Below are 20,092 nucleotides of genomic sequence, written 5' to 3'. Positions count from 1 at the left end.
GGCAGTACAGAACAGGTGTATAGAGGAGGCAGGGTGGCACAGCCTGTACAGAGTACAGCACAGGTGTATACAGGAGGCAGGGTGACACAGCCAGTACAGCACAGGTGTATGCAGGAGGCAGGGTGACACAGGCAGTACAGAGTACAGCACAGGTGTATACAGGAGACAGGGTGACACAGGCAGTACAGAGTACAGCACAGGTGTATACAGGAGGCAGGGTGACATGGGCAGTACAGCACAGGTGTATACAGGAGGCAGGGTGGCACAGCCTGTACAGAGTACAGCACAGGTGTATACAGGAGGCAGGGTGACACAGCCAGTACAGCACAGGTGTACACAGGAGGCAGGGTGACACAGGCAGTACAGAGTACAGCACAGGTGTATACAGGAGGCAGGGTGACACAGGTAGCACAGAGTACAGCACAGGTGTATACAGGAGGCAGGGTGACCCGGGCAGTACAGCACAGGTATATACAGGAGGCAGGGTGACCCGGGCAGTACAGCACAGGTGTATACAGCAGGTAGGGTGACACAGACAGTACAGAGTACAGCACAGGTGTATACAGGAGGTAGGGTGACACGGGCAGTACAGCACAGGTGTATACAGGAGGCAGGGTGACACAGGTAGCACAGAGTACAGCACAGGTGTACAGTATACAGGAGGCAGGGTGACACAAGTCATACAGAGTACAGCACAGGTGTATACAGGAGGCAGGGTGACACAAGTCATACAGAGTACAGCACAGGTGTATACAGGAGGCAGGGTGACACAAGTCATACAGAGTACAGCACAGGTGTATACAGGAGGCAGGGTGACACAAGTCATACAGAGTACAGCACAGGTGTATACAGGAGGCAAGGTGACACAGCCAGTACAGAGTACAGTGGTAGAAGATAGAGAGAGAACCCAATGTAGCACTCAGGTTCACCCTCTGGTGATGAGTGAATGAATTACAACATAAACTTTATTAATAGCAACATATATATAAAATAATGGGTGTTAAAACGACGTACTGAAGGTGAATAGATCAATAGTACTGATAGCAATATAGGCTCAGGATCAAACGTAGTTGTGTGTACTAGGTGTAACCTAGATAAACTGATAAGAGCGATAGGTGTATACAGGAGGCAGGGTGACACAGGCAGTACAGCACAGGTGTATACAAGATGCAGGGTGACACGGGCAGTACAGCACAGGTGTATACAGGAGGCAGGGTGACACAGGCAGTACAGAGTACAGCACAGGTGTATACAAGAGGCAGGGTGACACGGGCAGTACAGAGTACAGCACAGGTGTATACAAGAGGCAGGGTGACACAGCCAGTACAGAGTACAGTACAGCACAGGTGTATACAGGAGGCAGGGTGACACAGGCAGTACAGAGTACAGCACAGGTGTATACAAGAGGCAGGGTGACACGGGCAGTACAGAGTACAGCACAGGTGTATACAGGAGGCAGGGTGACACGGGCAGTACAGCACAGGTGTATACAAGATGCAGGGTGACACGGGCAGTACAGCACAGTGTATACAGGATGCAGGGTGACACGGGCAGTACAGCACAGGTGTATACAGGAGGAAGGGTGACACAGGCAGTACAGAGTACAGCACAGGTGTATACAGGAGGCAGGGTGACACAGGCAGTACAGAGTACAGCACAGGTGTATACAAGAGGCAGGGTGACACAGCCAGTACAGAGTACAGCACAGGTGTATACAGGAGGCAGGGTGACACAGCCAGTACAGCACAGTGTATACAGGAGGCAGGGTAACACAGGCAGTACAGAGTACAGCACAGGTGTATACAGGAGGCAGGGTGACACTGGCAGTACAGCACAGGTGTATACAGGAGGCAGGATGACACGGGCAGTACAGCAAAGGTGTATACAGGATGCAGGGTGACACGGGCAGTACAGCACAGGTGTATACAGGAGGCAGGGTGACACGGGCAGTACAGAACAGGTGTATACAGGAGGCAGGGTGACACGGGCAGTACAGAGTACAGCGTAGGTGTATACAGGAGGCAGGGTGACACAGGCAGTACAGAATACAGCACAGGTGTATACAGGAGGCAGGGTGACACGGGCAGTACAGAGTACAGCACAGGTGTATACAGGAGGCAGGGTGACACAGCCAGTACAGAGTACAGTAAAGCACAGGTGTATACAGGAGGCAGGGTGACACAGGCAGTACAGAGTACAGCACAGTGTATACTGGAGGCAGGGTGACACGGGCAGTACAGAGTACAGCACAGGTGTATAAAGGAGGCAGGGTGACACGGGCAGTACAGCACAGGTGTATACAAGATGCAGGGTGACACGGGCAGTACAGCACAGTGTATACAGGATGCAGTGTGACACGGGCAGTACAGCACAGGTGTATACAGGAGGAAGGGTGACACAGGCAGTACAGAGTACAGCACAGGTGTATACAGGAGGCAGGGTGACACAGCCAGTACAGAGTACAGCACAGGTGTATACAGGAGGCAGGGTGACACAGGTAGCACAGAGTATAGCACAGGCGTATAGAGGAGGCAGGGTGACACAGCCAGTACAGCACAGGTGTATAGAGGAGGCAGGGTGACACAGCCAGTACAGCACAGGTGTATACAGGAGGCAGGGTGACACAGCCAGTACAGAGTACAGCACAGGTGTATACAGGAGGCAGGGTGACACAGCCAGTACAGCACAGGTGTATACAGGAGGCAGGGTGACACAGGCAGTACAGAGTACAGCACAGGTATATACAAGAGGCAGGGTGACACAGGCAGTACATAGTACAGCACAGGTGTATACAGGAGGCAGGGAGACAGTATCTAAAGCCCTTTTCCGCCTTAAACCCTTTTCACTGACTGCCCCACACCTCTGGAATGCCCTTCTCCTCAGTACCCGACTAGCACCCTCTCTATCCACCTTTAAGACCCACCTTAAGACACATTTGCTTAAAGAAGCATATGAATAGCACTGTGGATATTCTGAACACATGTTACATAAAGCTTGGCCGCCTGCAGACGCACTTACCAGAACTCCCTCCTACTGTCTCTGTACGTTCTCCCTACCTACCAATTAGACTGTAAGCTCCTCGGGGCAGGGACTCCTCTTCCTTAATGTAACTTTTATGTCTGAAGCATTTATTCCCATTACCTGTTATTTATATTTATATTATTTGTTATGTATACGATTACCACATGTATTACTACTGTGAAGCACTACGTACATTTATGGCGCTATATAAATAAAGATATACAATACAATACACAGGTACTGTAGCACAGAGTTCAGCACAGGTGTATACAGGAGGCAGGGAGACACAGGCAGCACAGAGTACAGCACAGGTGTATACAGGAGGCAGGGTGACACAGGCAGCACAGAGTTCAGCACAGGTGTATACAGGAGGCAGGGTGACACAGGTAGCACAGAGTACAGCACAGGTGTATACAGGATGCAGGGTGACACAGCCAGTACAGAGTTCAGCACAGGTGTATACAGGAGGCAGGGTGACACAGCCAGTACAGAGTTCAGCACAGGTGTATACAGGAGGCAGGGAGACACAGCCAGTACAGCACAGGTGTATACAAGATGCAGGGTGACACAGCCAGTACAGAGTTCAGCACAGGTGTATACAGGAGGCAGGGTGACACAGGCAGCACAGAGTTCAGCACAGGTGTATACAGGAGGCAGGGTGACACAGGTAGCACAGAGTACAGCACAGGTGTATACAGGATGCAGGGTGACACAGCCAGTACAGAGTTCAGCACAGGTGTATACAGGAGGCAGGGTGACACAGGCAGCACAGAGTACAGCACAGGTGTATACAGGATGCAGGGTGACACAGCCAGCACAGCACAGGTGTATATAGGACGCAGGGTGACACAGTCAGTACAGAGTACAGCACATGTGTATACAGGACGCAGGGTGACACAGGCAGTACAGAGTACAGCACAGGTGTATACAGGAGGCAGGGTGACACAGCCAGCACAGCACAGGTGTATACAGGACGCAGGGTGACACAGGCAGTACAGAGTACAGCACATGTGTATACAGGACGCAGGGTGACACAGCAGTACAGAGTACAGCACAGTGTATACAGGAGGCAGGGTGACACAGGCAGTACAGCACACGTGTATACAGGAGGCAGGGTGACAGGCAGTACAGAGTACAGCACAGGTGTATAAAGGAGGCAGGGTGACATAGGCAGTACAGCACAGGTGTATACAGGAGGCGGGGTGACACAGGTAGCACAGAGTACAGCACAGTGTATACAGGAGGCAGGGTGTCACTGGAAGTACAGCACAGGTGTATACAGGAGGTAGGGTGACACAGGCAGTACAGAGTACAGCACAGGTGTATACAGGAGGTAGGGTGACACAGGCAGTACAGAGTACAGCACAGGTGTATACAGGAGGTAGGGTGACACAGGTAGCACAGAGTACAGCACAGGCGTATAGAGGAGGCAGGGTGACACAGCCAGTACAGCACAGGTGTATACAGGAGGCAGGGTGACACAGGTAGCACAGAGTACAGCACAGTGTATACAGGAGGCAGGGTGTCACAGGAAGTACAGCACAGGTGTATACAGGAGGTAGGGTGACACAGGCAGTACAGAGTACAGCACAGGTGTATACAGGAGGTAGGGTGACACAGGCAGTACAGCACAGTGTATACAGGAGGCAGGGTGACACAGGCAGTACAGCACAGGTGTATACAGGAGGTAGGGTGACACAGGCAGTACAGCACAGTGTATACAGGAGGCAGGGTGACAGGCAGTACAGAGTACAGCGCAGGTGTATACAGGAGGTAGGGTGACACAGGCAGTACAGAGTACAGCACAGGTGTATACAGGAGGTAGGGTGACACAGGCAGTACAGCACAGTGTATACAGGAGGCAGGGTGACACAGGCAGTACAGCACAGGTGTATACAAGAGGTAGGGTGACACAGGCAGTACAGCACAGTGTATACAGGAGGCAGGGTGACACAGTTAGCACAGAGTACAGCACAGTGTATACAGGAGGCAGGGTGTCACAGGAAGTACAGCACAGTGTATACAGGAGGCAGGGTGACACAGACAGTACAGAGTACAGCACAGGTGTATACAGGAGGCAGGGGTGACACAGGTAGCACAGAGTACAGCACAGTGTATACTGGAGGCAGGGTGACACAGGTAGCACAGAGTACAGCACAGTGTATACTGGAGGCAGGGAGACACAGGTAGCACAGAGTATACTGGAGGCAGGGTGACACAGGTAGCACAGAGTACAGCACAGTGTATACAGGAGGCAGGGTGACACAGCCAGTACAGCACAGTGTATACAGGAGGCAGGGTGACACAGGCAGTACAGCACAGTGTATACAGGAGGCAGGGTGTCACAGGAAGTACAGCACAGTGTATACAGGAGGCAGGGTGACACAGACAGTACAGAGTACAGCACAGGTGTATACAGGAGGCAGGGTGACACAGGTAGCACAGAGTACAGCACAGTGTATACTGGAGGCAGGGTGACACAGGTAGCACAGAGTACAGCACAGTGTATACTGGAGGCAGGGAGACACAGGTAGCACAGAGTATACTGGAGGCAGGGTGACACAGGTAGCACAGAGTACAGCACAGTGTATACAGGAGGCAGGGTGACACAGCCAGTACAGCACAGTGTATACAGGAGGCAGGGAGACACAGGTAGCACAGAGTATACTGGAGGCAGGGTGACACAGGTAGCACAGAGTACAGCACAGGTGTATACAGGAGGCAGGGTGACACAGGTAGCACAGAGTACAGCACAGTGTATACTGGAGGCAGGGTGGCACAGACAGCCCGGGGATTACCTGCCAATGTCCTTGCCGCACAGCACTGAACAGCGGGGACGACGCCGCGCCGGTTGGGTTGGGAGACCGCGGCTCCCTGTTCCAGGAGCAGCCGGCAAACGTCCAGCTTCCCGCGTCCAGCAGCGGCTGTTAGAGCTGTGGGGGATAGGGGGGGGAGGGAGAAGGGGGAGAGAGGGTGGAGGGAGAAGGGGGGATAGGGAGAAGGGAGAGGGAGAAGGGGGAGGGAGAGAGGATGGAGAAAGGGAGGAGATGGGGAGGGAGAGAGGATGGAGAAAGGGGAGGAGATGGGGGAGGGAGAGATATGGGGGAGGGAGGAGATGGGGAGGGAGAGATATGGGGGAGGGAGGGGAGGGAGAAGGGGGAGATGGGGGAGAGAGAAGAGGAGGAAGGGGGTGGTAGGGAGAGAGAGGGGAGGGGAGAAGGGTCGGTAAGGGAGAAAGAGAGAGATGAGGGAGAGGGGAGGGAGAAGGGTCGGTAAGGGAGAAAGAGAGAGATGAGGGAGAGGGGAGGGAGAAGGGTCGGTAAGGGTAAGGGAGAAAGAGAGAGATGAGGGAGAGGGGAGGGAGAAGGGTCGGTAAGGGAGAGAGAGAGGAGGGAGAAGGGTGAGAGATGAATTGAAGAATACTTTACATTTAACCCTTTCTGCACAATACATTGCAACCCCCCCTGGCAGTGAAAGGGTCACTGTGCGGGGTTTGATCGCAGGGACCCGCAGCCTGGCGCCCGGGCAGGGACCCGCAGCCTGGCGCCCGGGCAGGGACCCGCAGCCTGGCGCCCGGGCAGGGACCCGCAGCCTGGCGCCCGGGCAGGGACCGGCAGCCTGGCGCCCGGGGCAGGGACCCGCAGCCTGGCGCCCGGGCAGGGACCCGCAGCCTGGCGCCCGGGCAGGGGACCCGCAGCCTGGCGCCCGGGCAGGGACCCGCAGCCTGGCGCCCGGGCAGGGACCCGCAGCCTGGCGCCCGGGCAGGGACCCGCAGCCTGGCGCCCGGGCAGGGACCCGCAGCCTGGCGCCCGGGCAGGGACCCGCAGCCTGGCGCCCGGGCAGGGACCGGCAGCCTGGCGCCCGGGCAGGGACCGGCAGCCTGGCGCCCGGGCAGGGACCGGCAGCCTGGCGCCCGGGCAGGGACCCGCAGCCTGGCGCCCGGGCAGGGACCGGCAGCCTGGCGCCCGGGCAGGGACCGGCAGCCTGGCGCCCGGGCAGGGACCGGCAGCCTGGTGCCCGGGCAGGGACCCGCAGCCCTGGCGCCCGGGCAGGGACCGGCAGCCTGGCGCCCGGGCAGGGACCCGCAGCCTGGCGCCCGGGCAGGGACCCGCAGCCTGGCGCCCGGGGCAGGGACCCGCAGCCTGGCGCCCGGGCAGGGACCCGCAGCCTGGCGCCCGGGCAGGGACCCGCAGCCTGGCGCCCGGGCAGGGACCCGCAGCCTGGCGCCCGGGCAGGGACCCGCAGCCTGGCTCCCGGGCAGGGACCCGCAGCCTGGCGCCCGGGCAGGGACCCGCAGCCTGGCGCCCGGGCAGGGACCCGCAGCCTGGCGCCCGGGCAGGGACCCGCAGCCTGGCGCCCGGGCAGGGACCCGCAGCCTGGCGCTCGGGCAGGGACCGGCAGCCTGGCGCCCGGGCAGGGACTGTCCGCTTACCCGTCTCTCCCCAGAGGCTGTCGTAGCTGTTAATCTGAGCTCGCTGCTCCTCCTCCTCGTCCTTCTCCGGGAGATCCAGCAGGTACGAGACGATCTGCAACAGAACCAGGACTGTGACTGCCGGGAGGTCTACGTGAGAACCACCCCTGTCGCCGCCGGTAGAAGCCTCCCCAGTTCACCCTAGAGACTGACGATGTGTGACTGTCGGGAGGTCTACGTGGGAACGTGCTTCTCCTCTCCCTGCTCCTAACCATCCCCAGAACAACACCGCCGGTGGAAGCCTCCCAGTTCCCCCCCTGTCCCTAGAGGACTGACGATGTGTGACTGTCGGGATGTCTACGTGGGAACGTGCTTCTCCTCTCCCTGCTCCTAACCGTCCCCAGAACAATGCCGCCGGTGGAAGCCTCCCCAGTTCCCCCCCCCGTCCCTAGAGACTGACGATGTGTGACTGCCGGGAGGTCTACGTGTGAACGTGCTTCTCCTCTCCTGCTTCTAACCGTCCCCAGAACAATGCCGCCGGTGGAAGCCTCCCCAGTTCCCCCCCCCGTCCCTAGAGGACTGACGATGTGTGACTGCCGGGAGGTCTACGTGTGAACGTGCTTCTCCTCTCCCTGCTTCTAACCGTCCCCAGAACAACGCCGCCGGTGGGAGCCTCCCCAGTTTCCCCCCCTGTCCCTAGAGACTGACGATGTGTGGACTGTCGGGAGGTCTACACGAGAACGTGCTTCTCCTCTCCCTGCTCCTAACCGTCCCCAGACCAAAGCCGCCGGTGGAAGCCTCCCCAGTTCCCCCCCTGTCCCTAGAGACTGACGATGTGTGACTGCCGGGAGGTCTACGTGAGAACGTGCTTCTCCTCTCCCTGCTCCTAACCGTCCCCAGAACAACACCGCTGGTGGAAGCCTCCCCAGTTCCCCCCCTGTCCCTAGAGACTGACGATGTGTGTGACTGCCGGGAGGTCTACGTGAGAACGTGCTTCTCCTCTCCCTGCTCCTAAACCGTCCCCAGAACAATGCCGCTGGTGGAAGCCTCCCCAGTTCCCCCCCTGTCCCTAGAGACTGACGATGTGTGACTGTCGGGAGGTCTACGTGAGAACGTGCTTCTCCTCTCCCTGCTCCTAACCGTCCCCAGAACAACGCCGCTGGTGGAAGCCTCCCCAGTTCCCCCCTGTCCCTAGAGACTGACGATGTGTGACTGTCGGGAGGACTACGTGAGAACGTGCTTCTCCTCTCCCTGCTCCTAACCGTCCCCAGACCAAAGCCGCCGGTGGAAGCCTCCCCAGTTCCCCCCTGTCCCTAGAGACTGACTATGTGTGACTGCCGGGAGGTCTACACGAGAACGTGCTTCTCCTCTCCCTGCTCCTAACCGTCCCCAGAACAACGCCGCCGGTGGAAGCCTTCCCAGTTCCCCCCCTGTCCCTAGAGACTGACGATGTGTGACTGCCGGGAGGTCTACGTGGGAACGTGCTTCTCCTCTCCCTGCTCCTAACCGTCCCCAGAACAACACCGCCGGTGGGAGCCTCCCAGTTCCCCCTGTCCCTAGAGGACTGACGATGTGTGACTGTCGGGAGGACTACGTGAGAACGTGCTTCTCCTCTCCTGCTCCTAACCGTCCCCAGGACCAAAGCCGCCGGTGGAAGCCTCCCCAGTTCCCCCCCTGTCCCTAGAGACTGACGATGTGTGACTGCCGGGAGGTCTATACGAGAACGTGCTTCTCCTCTCCCTGCTCCTAACCGTCCCCAGAACAACACCGCCGGTGGAAGCCTCCCCAGTTTCCCCCCCTGTCCCTAGAGACTGACGATGTGTGACTGTCGGGAGGACTACGTGAGAACGTGCTTCTCCTCTCCCTGCTCCTAACCGTCCCCAGAACAACACCGCCGGTGGAAGCCCTCCCCAGTTCCCCCCCTGTCCCTAGAGACTGACGATGTGTGACTGCCGGGAGGTCTACGTGGGATCGTGCTTCTCCTCTCCCTGCTCCTAACCGTCCCCAGAACAATGCCGCCGGTGGGAGCCTCCCCAGTTCCCCCCCTGTCCCTAGAGACTGACGATGTTGTGACTGCCGGGAGGTCTACGTGAGAACGTGCTTCTCCTCTCCCTGCTTCCTAACCGTCCCCAGAAACAACGCCGCCGGTGGAAGCCTCCCCAGTTCCCCCCCTGTCCCTAGAGACTGACGATGTGTGACTGCCGGGAGGTCTACGTGAGAACGTGCTTCTCCTCTCCCTGCTCCTAACCGTCCCCAGAACAACGCCGCCGGTGGAAGCCTCCCCAGTTTTCCCCTGTCCCTAGAGGACTGACGGTGTGTGACTGTCGGGAGGTCTACGTGAGAACGTGCTTCTCCTCTCCCTGCTCCTAACCGTCCCCAGAACAACGCCGCCGGTGGGAGCCTCCCCAGTTCCCCCCCTGTCCCTAGAGACTGACGATGTGTGACTGTCGGGATGTCTACGTGGGAACGTGCTTCTCCTCTCCCTGCTCCTAACCGTCCCCAGAAACAACGCCGCCGGTGGAAGCCTCCCCAGTTCCCCCCCCTGTCCCTAGAGACTGACGATGTGTGACTGTCCGGGATGTCTACGTGGGAAACGTGCTTCTCCTCTCCCTGCTCCTAACCGTCCCCAGAACAATGCCGCCGGTGGGAGCCTCCCCAGTTCCCCCCCCGTCCCTAGAGACTGACGATGTGTGACTGCCGGGAGGTCTACGTGGGAACGTGCTTCTCCTCTCCCTGCTCCTAACCGTCCCCAGAACAACACCGCCGGTGGAAGCCTCCCCAGTTCCCCCTGTCCCTAGAGACTGACGATGTGTGACTGTCGGGAGGTCTACGTGAGAACGTGCTTCTCCTCTCCCTGCTCCTAACCGTCCCCAGAACAACACCGCCGGTGGGAGCCTCCCCAGTTCCCCCTGTCCCTAGAGACTGACGGTGTGTGACTGTCGGGAGGTCTACGTGAGAACGTGCTTCTCCTCTCCCTGCTCCTAACCGTCCCCAGAACAACGCCGCCGGTGGGAGCCTCCCCAGTTCCCCCCCTGTCCCTAGAGACTGACGATGTGTGACTGCCGGGAGGTCTACGTGAGAACGTGCTTCTCCTCTCCCTGCTCCTAACCGTCCCCAGAACAACGCCGCCGGTGGGAGCCTCCCCAGTTCCCCCCCTGTCCCTAGAGACTGACGATGTGTGACTGCCGGGAGGTCTACGTGAGAACGTGCTTCTCCTCTCCCTGCTCCTAACCGTCCCCAGAACAACGCCGCCGGTGGGAGCCTCCCCAGTTCCCCCCCTGTCCCCTAGAGACTGACGATGTGTGACTGCCGGGAGGTCTACGTGGGAACGTGCTTCTCCTCTCCCTGCTCCTAACCGTCCCCAGAACAACACCGCCGGTGGAAGCCTCCCCAGTTCCCCCCCTGTCCCTAGAGACTGACGATGTGTGACCTGTCGGGATGTCTACGTGGGAACGTGCTTCTCCTCTCCCTGCTCCTAACCGTCCCCAGAACAATGCCGCCGGTGGAAGCCTCCCCAGTTTCCCCTGTCCCTAGAGACTGACGATGTGTGACTGTCGGAAGGTCTACGTGAGAACGTGCTTCTCCTCTCCCTGCTCCTAACCGTCCCCAGAACAACACCGCTGGTGGAAGCCTCCCCAGTTCCCCCCCTGTCCCTAGAGGGACTGACGATGTGTGACTGACGGGAGGTCTACGTGAGAACGTGCTTCTCCTCTCCCTGCTCCTAACCGTCCCCAGAACAACGCCGCCGGTGGAAGCCTCCCCAGTTCCCCCCCTGTCCCTAGAGACTGACGATGTGTGGACTGTCGGGAGGTCTACGTGAGAACGTGCTTCTCCTCTCCCTGCTCCTAACCGTCCCAGAACAATGCCGCCGGTGGAAGCCTCCCCAGTTTCCCCCCTGTCCCTAGAGACTGACGATGTGTGACTGGACTGACGGGAGGTCTACGTGAGAGAGTCTAGGTGTATGTGCTTCTCCTCTCCCTGCTCCTAACCGTCCCCAGACCAAAGCCGCCGGTGGGAGGCCTCCCCAGTTCCCCCCCTGTCCCTAGAGACTGACGATGTGTGACTGTCGGGAGGTCTACACGAGAACGTGCTTCTCCTCTCCCTGCTCCTAACCGTCCCCAGAACAATGTCGCCGGTGGAAGCCTCCCCAGTTTCCCCCCCCTGTCCCTAGAGACTGACGATGTGTGACTGCCGGGAGGTCTACGTGAGAACGTGCTTCTCCTCTCCCTGCTCCTAACCGTCCCCAGAAACAACACCGCCGGTGGAAGCCTCCCCAGTTCCCCCCCTGTCCCTAGAGACTGACGATGTGTGACTGTCGGGAGGTCTACGTGAGAACGTGCTTCTCCTCTCCCTGCTCCTAACCGTCCCCAGAACAACACCGCCGGTGGAAGCCTCCCCAGTTTCCCCTGTCCCTAGAGACTGACGATGTGTGACTGTCGGGAGGTCTACGTGAGAACGTGCTTCTCCTCTCCCTGCTCCTAACCGTCCCCAGAACAATGCCACCGGTGGGAAGTGTCTTGTTCAGACTTGATTGCTACCTCGCGTCTACGAAAACAACACATCACTTCACACACACACAATGGAGGGGGGAGGAGGGGAGGGGGGAGGGGGGGTGCAGACACAAGCCGAGAGGTGCTCGGAGGGGGACTTTCTGAAGACTGAATTCGGCAACGCGTTAACGCGGGGGATATCAGCGCGTCTATATTTAGCGCAGGTGGCGCCCGATGAGACACGTGTCCTTTTTTCAACCTTGTCTACTATGTAACTCCAGTCCTCAAGCACCACCCCCCCCCCCTAATAGGTCAAGGTTTAAAGGATATCCCTGCTTCAGCACAGGTGGCTCAATCAGTCCCTGCTTCAGCACAGGGGGCTCAATCACTGGCTTTGTTGACTGATGGAGTCACCTGTTTTAAAGCTAGGACTGATAAGCCACCTGTGCTGAAGCAGGGACTGATTGAGCCATTCGTGCTGAAGCAGGGACTGATTGAGCCATTCGTGCTGAAGCAGGGACTGATTGAGCTGCCCATGCTGAAGAAGGACCCCCGAGTTAACTCTTTCACACCCCTCCTGCTGGCACGAGATGACGCTCACACCTCTCCTCCCTTCCCCCCCCATGCGAGTGCCAGCCCCCCCGCACCTCTTACCTCCGTGTACCCCATGCTCGCCGCTGCGATCAGCGCCTGCTGGCACGAGATGACGCTCACACCTCTCCTCCCCCCCATGCGAGTGCCAGCCCCCCCGCAGCTCTTACCTCCGTGTACCCCATGCTCGCCGCTGCGATCAGCGCCTGCTGGCACGAGATGACGCTCACACCTCTCCTCCCCCCCCCATGCGAGTGCCAGCCCCCCCGCACCTCTTACCTCCGTGTACCCCATGCTCGCCGCGGCGATCAGCGCCTGCTGGCACGAGATGACGCTCACACCTCTCCCCCCCCCATGCGAGTGCCAGCCCCCCCGCACCTCTTACCTCCGTGTACCCCATGCTCGCCGCGGCGATCAGCGCCTGCTGGCACGAGATGACGCTCACACCTCTCTCCCCCCCCATGCGAGTGCCAGCCCCCCCGCACCTCTTACCTCCGTGTACCCCATGCTCGCCGCGGCGATCAGCGCCTGCTGGATGGCCTGGCTTTTCTTCAGCACGCCCGGCTGCTGGCCCGACATGGTCCAGTCCCACTGGATGAGGTACTTCACCACCTCCAGGTGCCCGCGCAGGGCGGCGTGGACCAGCGCGCACTGCCCGTTCTTATCCAGGTGATCCACCTGGCGTGAGGGACCGATGGGGGGGGGGGGGAGGGGGAAGAGAGAGACGGGGGTGGGGAAGAGAGACAGAGGGGGAAGAGAAGGGGAGAGAGAGAGAGTGGGGGGATGGAGAGAGAGGAGGGGGGGAGGGAGGAGTGCGGGGGAGGGAGAGAGTGGGGGGGGGAGGGAGAGAGTGGGGGGGGGAGAGAGAGTGGGGGTAGGGAGAGAGAGTGGGGGGGAGGGAGAGAGAGTGGGGAGAGGGAGAAAAAGAAAGAGAGGGGGGACGGAGAGAGGAGGGGGAGGGAGAGAAAAAGAGGGGGCAGGGAGAGAGGGGGTGAGGGAGGGAGTGAGGGAGAGAGAAGGGGGAGGAAGGGTGAGAGAGAGAGGGGGTTGGAGAGAGAGAGAGAGAGAGAAAGAGGGGGAGAGAGATTGAGGGTGGAGAGAATGGAGGGGGAAGAGAATGAAGGGGAGAGAGAGAGAACGGAGGGCGCAAGAGAGAGGGGGAAGAGAGAGAGAGCGAGGGGGGAGAGAGCGAGGGGGGAGAGAGATAGAGAGGGGGGAGAGAGAATGAAGAAGGGAGAGAGAAAGAATGAGAGATGGAGAGGGAGAGACAGCCACGACCAAGTTTCAATAAACATTACAGCACACAGGCAGGTGAGATGAGAACACGCCCTGCACGGTTAAACCCCTCTTGCGATGAGCGCGTTGCAGAGACAATGACGTGAGGTGGGGAGGGGGGGGGGATAAAGCGTGGTGTGACGTGGGGGTGGCTGGCTGTGGGGTTAGGGAGGAGCAGACTTTATGCAGCCACTTACACATCATTCCTCATCCCAACGAGAGCCCCAATAACCCTGTTTGGAGCCAGTGCTAATTACAGCCGCGAGTCGGCGGTGCGGGAGTCAGGACAGCGGACAGGGGTGTGCCGAGGTTTATAACACGTCTCTATAAAAAGGAGCCGTGTGCGGGGATCGTTAAACCGAGCTCCTCATTACAGAATACAGAAGGATCATTAGTGGGGTGGGACCCACAAACTTCAGAGATATTCCCCATCGTCCTTATTGTCAAGATTTCAGTCTCTCCGAGGGGCAAAGTGTACTAATGGCAGAGACATGGTTAAGGGGTCAGTCCCTCCTAGGTGCAAAGTGTACTAATGGCAGTGTCATGGTTATGGGGTCAGTCCCTCCTAGGGGCAAAGTGTACTAATGGCAGAGACATGGTTAAGGGGTCAGTCCCTCCTAGGGGCAAAGTGTAATAATGGCAGTGACATGGTTATGGGGTCAGTCCCTCCTAGGGGCAAAGTGTACTAATGGCAGAGACATGGTTAAGGGGTCAGTCCCTCCTAGGGGCAAAGTGTAATAATGGCAGTGACATGGTTAAGGGGTCAGTCCCTCCTAGGGGCAAAGTGTACTAATGGCAGAGACATGGTTAAGGGGTCAGTCCCTCCTAGGTGCAAAGTGTACTAATGGCAGAGACATGGTTAAGGGGTCAGTCCCCTCCTAGGGGCAATGTGTACTAATGGCAGTGACAGGGTTAAGGGGTCAGTCCCTCCTAGGGGCAAAGTGTACTAATGGCAGTGACATGGTTAAGGGGTCAGTCCCTCCTAGGGGCAAAGTGTACTAATGGCAGTGACATGGTTAAAGGGTCAGTCCCTCCTAGGGGCAAAGTGTACTAATGGCAGTGACATGGTTAAGGGGTCAGTCCCTCCTAGGGGCAAAGTGTACTAATGGCAGTGACATGGTTAAGGGGTCCGTCCCTCCTAGGGGCAAAGTGTACTAATGGCAGTGACATGGTTAAGGGGTCAGTATCTCCTAGGGGCAAAGTGTACTAATGGCAGTGACATGGTTAAGGGGTCAGTCTCTCCTAGGGGCAAAGTGTACTAATGGCAGTGACATGGTTAAGGGGTCAGTCTCTCCTAGGGGCAAAGTGTACTAATGGCAGTGACATGGTTAAGGGGTCAGTCTCTCCTAGGGGCAAAGTGTACTAATGGCAGTGACATGGTTAAGGGGTCAGTGCCTCCTAGAGGCAAAGTGTACTAATGGCAGTGACATGGTTAAGGGGTCAGTCCCTCCTAGGGGCAAAGTGTACTAATGGCAGTGACATGGTTAATGGGTCAGTCTCTCCTAGGGGCAAAGTGTACTAATGGCAGTGACATGGTTAAGGGGTCAGTCTCTCCTAGGGGCAAAGTGTACTAATGGCAGTGACAGGGTTAAGGGGTCAGTCTCTCCTAGGGGCAAAGTGTACTAACGGCAGTGACATGGTTAAGGGGTCAGTCCCTCCTAGGGGCAAAGTGTACTAATGGCAGTGACAGGGTTAAGGGGTCAGTCCCTCCTAGGGGCAAAGTGTACTAATGGCAGTGACATGGTTGAGGGGTCAGTCCCTCCTAGGGGCAAAGTGTACTAATGGCAGTGACATGGTTAAGGGGTCAGTACCTCCTAGGGACAAAGTGTACTAATGGCAGTGACATGGTTAAGGGGTCAGTCCCTCCTAGGGGAAAAGTGTACTAATGGCAGTGACATGGTTAAGGGGTCAGTCTCTCCTAGGAGCAAAGTGTACTAATGGCAGTGACATAGTTAAGGGGTCAGTCCCTCCTAGGGTCAAAGTGTACTAATGGCAGTGACAGGGTTAAGGGGTCAGTGCCTCCTAGGGGCAAAGTGTACTAATGGCAGTGACATGGTTAAGGGGTCAGTCTCTCCTAGGGGCAAAGTGTACTAATGGCAGTGTCATGGTAAGGGTTCAGTCCCTCCTAGGGGCAAAGTGTACTGATGGCAGTGACATGGTTAAGGGGTCAGTCTCTCCTAGGTTCAAAGTGTACTAATGGCAGTGACATAGTTAAGGGGTCAGTCTCTCCTAGGGGCAAAGTGTACTAATGGCAGTGACATGGTTAAGGGGTCAGTCCCTCCTAGGGGCAAAGTGTACTAATGGCAGTGACATGGTTAAGGGGTCAGTCTCTCCTAGGGGCAAAGTGTACTAATGGCAGTGACATGGTTAAGGGGTCAGTCCCTCCTAGGGGCAAAGTGTACTAATGGCAGTGACATGGTTAAGGGGTCAGTCCCTCCTAGGGGCAAAGTGTACCAATGGCAGTGACATGGTTAAGGGGTCAGTCCCTCCTAGGGGCAAAGTGTACTAATGGCTGTGACATGGTTAATGGGTCAGTCTCTCCTAGGGGCAAAGTGTAGAAATGGCAGTGACATGGTTAAGGGGTCAGTCTCTCCTAGGGGCAAAGTGTACTAATGGCAGTGACATGGTTAAGGGGTCAGTCTCTCCTAGGGGCAAAGTGTACTAATGGCTGTGACATGGTTAAGGGGTCAGTCTCTCCTAGGGGCAAAGTGCACTAATGGCAGTGACATGGTTAAGGGGTCAGTCTCTCCTAGGGGCAAAGTGTACTAATGGCAGTGACATGGTTAAGGGGTCAGACTCTCCTAGGGGCAAAGTGTACTAATGGCAGTGACATGGTTAAGGGGTCAGTCTCTCCTAGGGGCAAAGTGCACTAATGGCAGTGACGGGGTTAAGGGGTCAGTCCCTCCTAGGGGCAAAGTGTACTAATGGCAGTGACATAGTTAAGGGGAAAGTCTCTCCTAGGGGCAAAGTGTACTAATGGCAGTGACAGGGTTAAGGGGTCAGTCTCTCCTAGGGGCAAAGTGTACTAACGGCAGTGACATGGTTAAGGGGTCAGTCCCTCCTAGGGGCAAAGTGTACTAATGGCAGTGACAGGGTTAAGGGGTCAGTCCCTCCTAGGGGCAAAGTGTACTAATGGCAGTGACATGGTTAAGGGGTCATTCCCTCCTAGGGACAAAATGTACTAATGGCAGTGACAGGGTTAAGGGGTCAGTCTCTCCTAGGGGCAAAGTGTACTAATGGCAGTGACATGGTTAAGGGGTCAGTCTCTCCTAGGGGCAAATTGTACTAATGGCAGTGACAGGGTTAAGGGGTCAGTCTCTCCTAGGGACAAAGTGTACTAATGGCAGTGACATGGTTAAGGGGTCAGTCTCTCCTAGGGGCAAATTGTACTAATGGCAGTGACAGGGTTAAGGGGTCAGTCCCTCCTAGGGGCAAAGTGTACTAATGGCAGTGACATGGTTAAGGGGTCAGTCTCTCCTAGGAGCAAAGTGTACTAATGGCAGTGACATGGTTAAGGGGTCAGTCTCTCCTAGGGGCAAAGTGTACTAATGGCAGTGACATGGTTAAGGGGTCAGTCTCTCCTAGGGGCAAAGTGTACTAATGGCAGTGACATGGTTAAGGGGTCAGTCTCTCCTAGGGGCAAAGTGTACTAATGGCAGTGACATGGTTAAGGGGTCAGTCCCTCCTAGGGGCAAAGTGTACTAATGGCAGTGACATGGTTAAGGGGTCAGTCTCTCCTAGGGGCAAATTGTACTAATGGCAGTGACAGGGTTAAGGGGTCAGTCTCTCCTAGGGACAAAGTGTACTAATGGCAGTGACATGGTTAAGGGGTCAGTCTCTCCTAGGGGCAAATTGTACTAATGGCAGTGACAGGGTTAAGGGGTCAGTCCCTCCTAGGGGCAAAGTGTACTAATGGCAGTGACATGGTTAAGGGGTCAGTCTCTCCTAGGAGCAAAGTGTACTAATGGCAGTGACATGGTTAAGGGGTCAGTCTCTCCTAGGGGCAAAGTGTACTAATGGCAGTGACATGGTTAAGGGGTCAGTCTCTCCTAGGGGCAAAGTGTACTAATGGCAGTGACATGGTTAAGGGGTCAGTCTCTCCTAGGGGCAAAGTGTACTAATGGCAGTGACATGGTTAAGGGGTCAGTCCCTCCTAGGGGCAAAGTGTACTAATGGCTGTGACATGGTTAAGGGGTCAGTCTCTCCTAGGGGCAAAGTGTACTAATGGCAGTGACATGGTTAAGGGGTCAGTCTCTCCTAGGGGCAAAGTGCACTAATGGCAGTGACATGGTTAAGGGGTCAGTCTCTCCTAGGGGCAAAGTGTACTAATGGCAGTGACATGGTTAAGGGGTCAGTCTCTCCTAGGGGCAAAGTGTACTAACGGCAGTGACATGGTTAAGGGGTCAGTCCCTCCTAGGGGCAAAGTGTACTAATGGCAGTGACAGGGTTAAGGGGTCAGTCCCTCCTAGGGGCAAAGTGTACTAATGGCAGTGACATGGTTAAGGGGTCAGTCTCTCCTAGGGGCAAAGTGTACTAATGGCAGTGACATGGTTAAGGGGTCAGTCTCTCCTAGGGGCAAAGTGTACTAATGGCAGTGACATGGTTAAGGGGTCATTCCCTCCTAGGGACAAAATGTACTAATGGCAGTGACAGGGTTAAGGGGTCAGTCTCTCCTAGGGGCAAATTGTACTAATGGCAGTGACAGGGTTAAGGGGTCAGTCCCTCCTAGGGGCAAAGTGTACTAATGGCAGTGACATGGTTAAGGGGTCAGTCTCTCCTAGGGGCAAAGTGTACTAATGGCAGTGACATGGTTAAGGGGTCAGTCCCTCCTAGGGGCAAAGTGTACTAATGGCAGTGACATGGTTAAGGGGTCAGTCTCGCCTAGGGACAAAGTGTACTAATGGCAGTGACATGGTTAAGGGGTCAGTCCCTCCTAGGGGCAAAGTGTACTAATAGCAGTGAAAGGGTTAAGGGGTCAGTCTCTCCTAGGGGCAAAGTGTACTAATGGCAGTGACATGGTAAGGGTTCAGTCCCTCCTAGGGGCAAAGTGTACTAATGGCAGTGAAAGGGTTAAGGGGTCAGTCTCTCCTAGGGGCAAAGTGTACTAATGGCAGTGACATGGTTAAGGGGTCAGTCCTTCCTAGGGGCAAAGTGTACTAATGGCAGCAACATGGTTAAGGGGTCAGTCTCTCCTAGGGACAAAGTGTACTAATGGCAGTGACATGGTTAAGGGGTCAGTCCCTCCTAGGGGCAAAGTGTACTAATGGCAGTGTCATGGTAAGGGTTCAGTCCCTCCTAGGGGCAAAGTGTACTAATGGCAGTGACATGGTTAAGGGGTCAGTCTCTCCTAGGAGCAAAGTGTACTAATGGCAGTGACATGGTTAAGGGGTCAGTCTCTCCTAGGGGCAAAGTGTACTAATGGCAGTGACATGGTTAAGGGGTCAGTCTCTCCTAGGGGCAAAGTGTACTAATGGCAGTGACATGGTTAAGGGGTCAGTCCCTCCTAGGGGCAAAGTGTACTAATGGCAGTGACATGGTTAAGGGGTCAGTCTCTCCTAGGGGCAAAGTGTACTAATGGCAGTGTCATGGTTAAGGGGTCAGTGCCTCCTAGGGGCAAAGTGTACTAATGGCAGTGACATGGTTAAGGGGTCAGTCCCTCCTAGGGGCAAAGTGTACTAATGGCAGTGACAGGGTTAAGGGGTCAGTCCCTGCTAGGGGCAAAGTGTACTAATGGCAGTGACATGGTTAAGGGTTCAGTCTCTCCTAGGGGAAAAGTGTACTAATGGCAGTGACAGGGTTAAGGGGTCAGTCTCTCCTAGGGACAAAGTGTACTAATGGCAGTGACAGGGTTAAGGGGTCAGTCCCTCCTAGGGGCAAAGTGTACTAATGGCAGTGACATGGTTAAGGGGTCATTCCCTCCTAGGGACAAAATGTACTAATGGCAGTGACAGGGTTAAGGGCTCAGTCCCTCCTAGGGGCAAAGTGTACTAATGGCAGTGTCATGGTAAGGGTTCAGTCCCTCCTAGGGGCAAAGTGTACTAATGGCAGTGAAAGGGTTAAGGGGTCAGTCTCTCCTAGGGGCAAAGTGTACTAATGGCAGTGACATGGTTAAGGGGTCAGTCCTTCCTAGGGGCAAAGTGTACTAATGGCAGTGACAGGGTTAAGGGGTCAGTCTCTCCTAGGGACAAAGTGTACTAATGGCAGTGACATGGTTAAGGGGTCAGTCCCTCCTAGGGGCAAAGTGTACTAATGGCAGTGTCATGGTAAGGGTTCAGTCCCTCCTAGGGGCAAAGTGTACTAATGG

At 56.5% G+C, this 20,092-nt stretch overlaps 1 protein-coding gene across 1 annotated transcript in view; it reads right to left on the bottom strand.

Annotated features, from left to right (window-relative positions):
• TANC2 (tetratricopeptide repeat, ankyrin repeat and coiled-coil containing 2) overlaps positions 1-20,092 on the bottom strand; it is a 274,744-nt gene that overhangs the window by 28,198 nt on the left and 226,454 nt on the right. Inside the window, 4 exon segments of the mRNA XM_075584218.1 lie at positions 5,820-5,855; positions 5,857-5,954; positions 7,454-7,547; positions 13,006-13,191. Coding sequence (XP_075440333.1) covers positions 5,820-5,855; positions 5,857-5,954; positions 7,454-7,547; positions 13,006-13,191 — 414 coding nt within the window.

This window comes from Ascaphus truei, unplaced genomic scaffold, assembly GCF_040206685.1.
Source record: "Ascaphus truei isolate aAscTru1 unplaced genomic scaffold, aAscTru1.hap1 HAP1_SCAFFOLD_492, whole genome shotgun sequence".
NCBI classification, from domain to species: Eukaryota; Metazoa; Chordata; class Amphibia; order Anura; family Ascaphidae; genus Ascaphus; species Ascaphus truei.
Note: the sequence above shows the minus strand (reverse complement) of the source record. Positions and strands in the feature narration are given on the sequence as shown.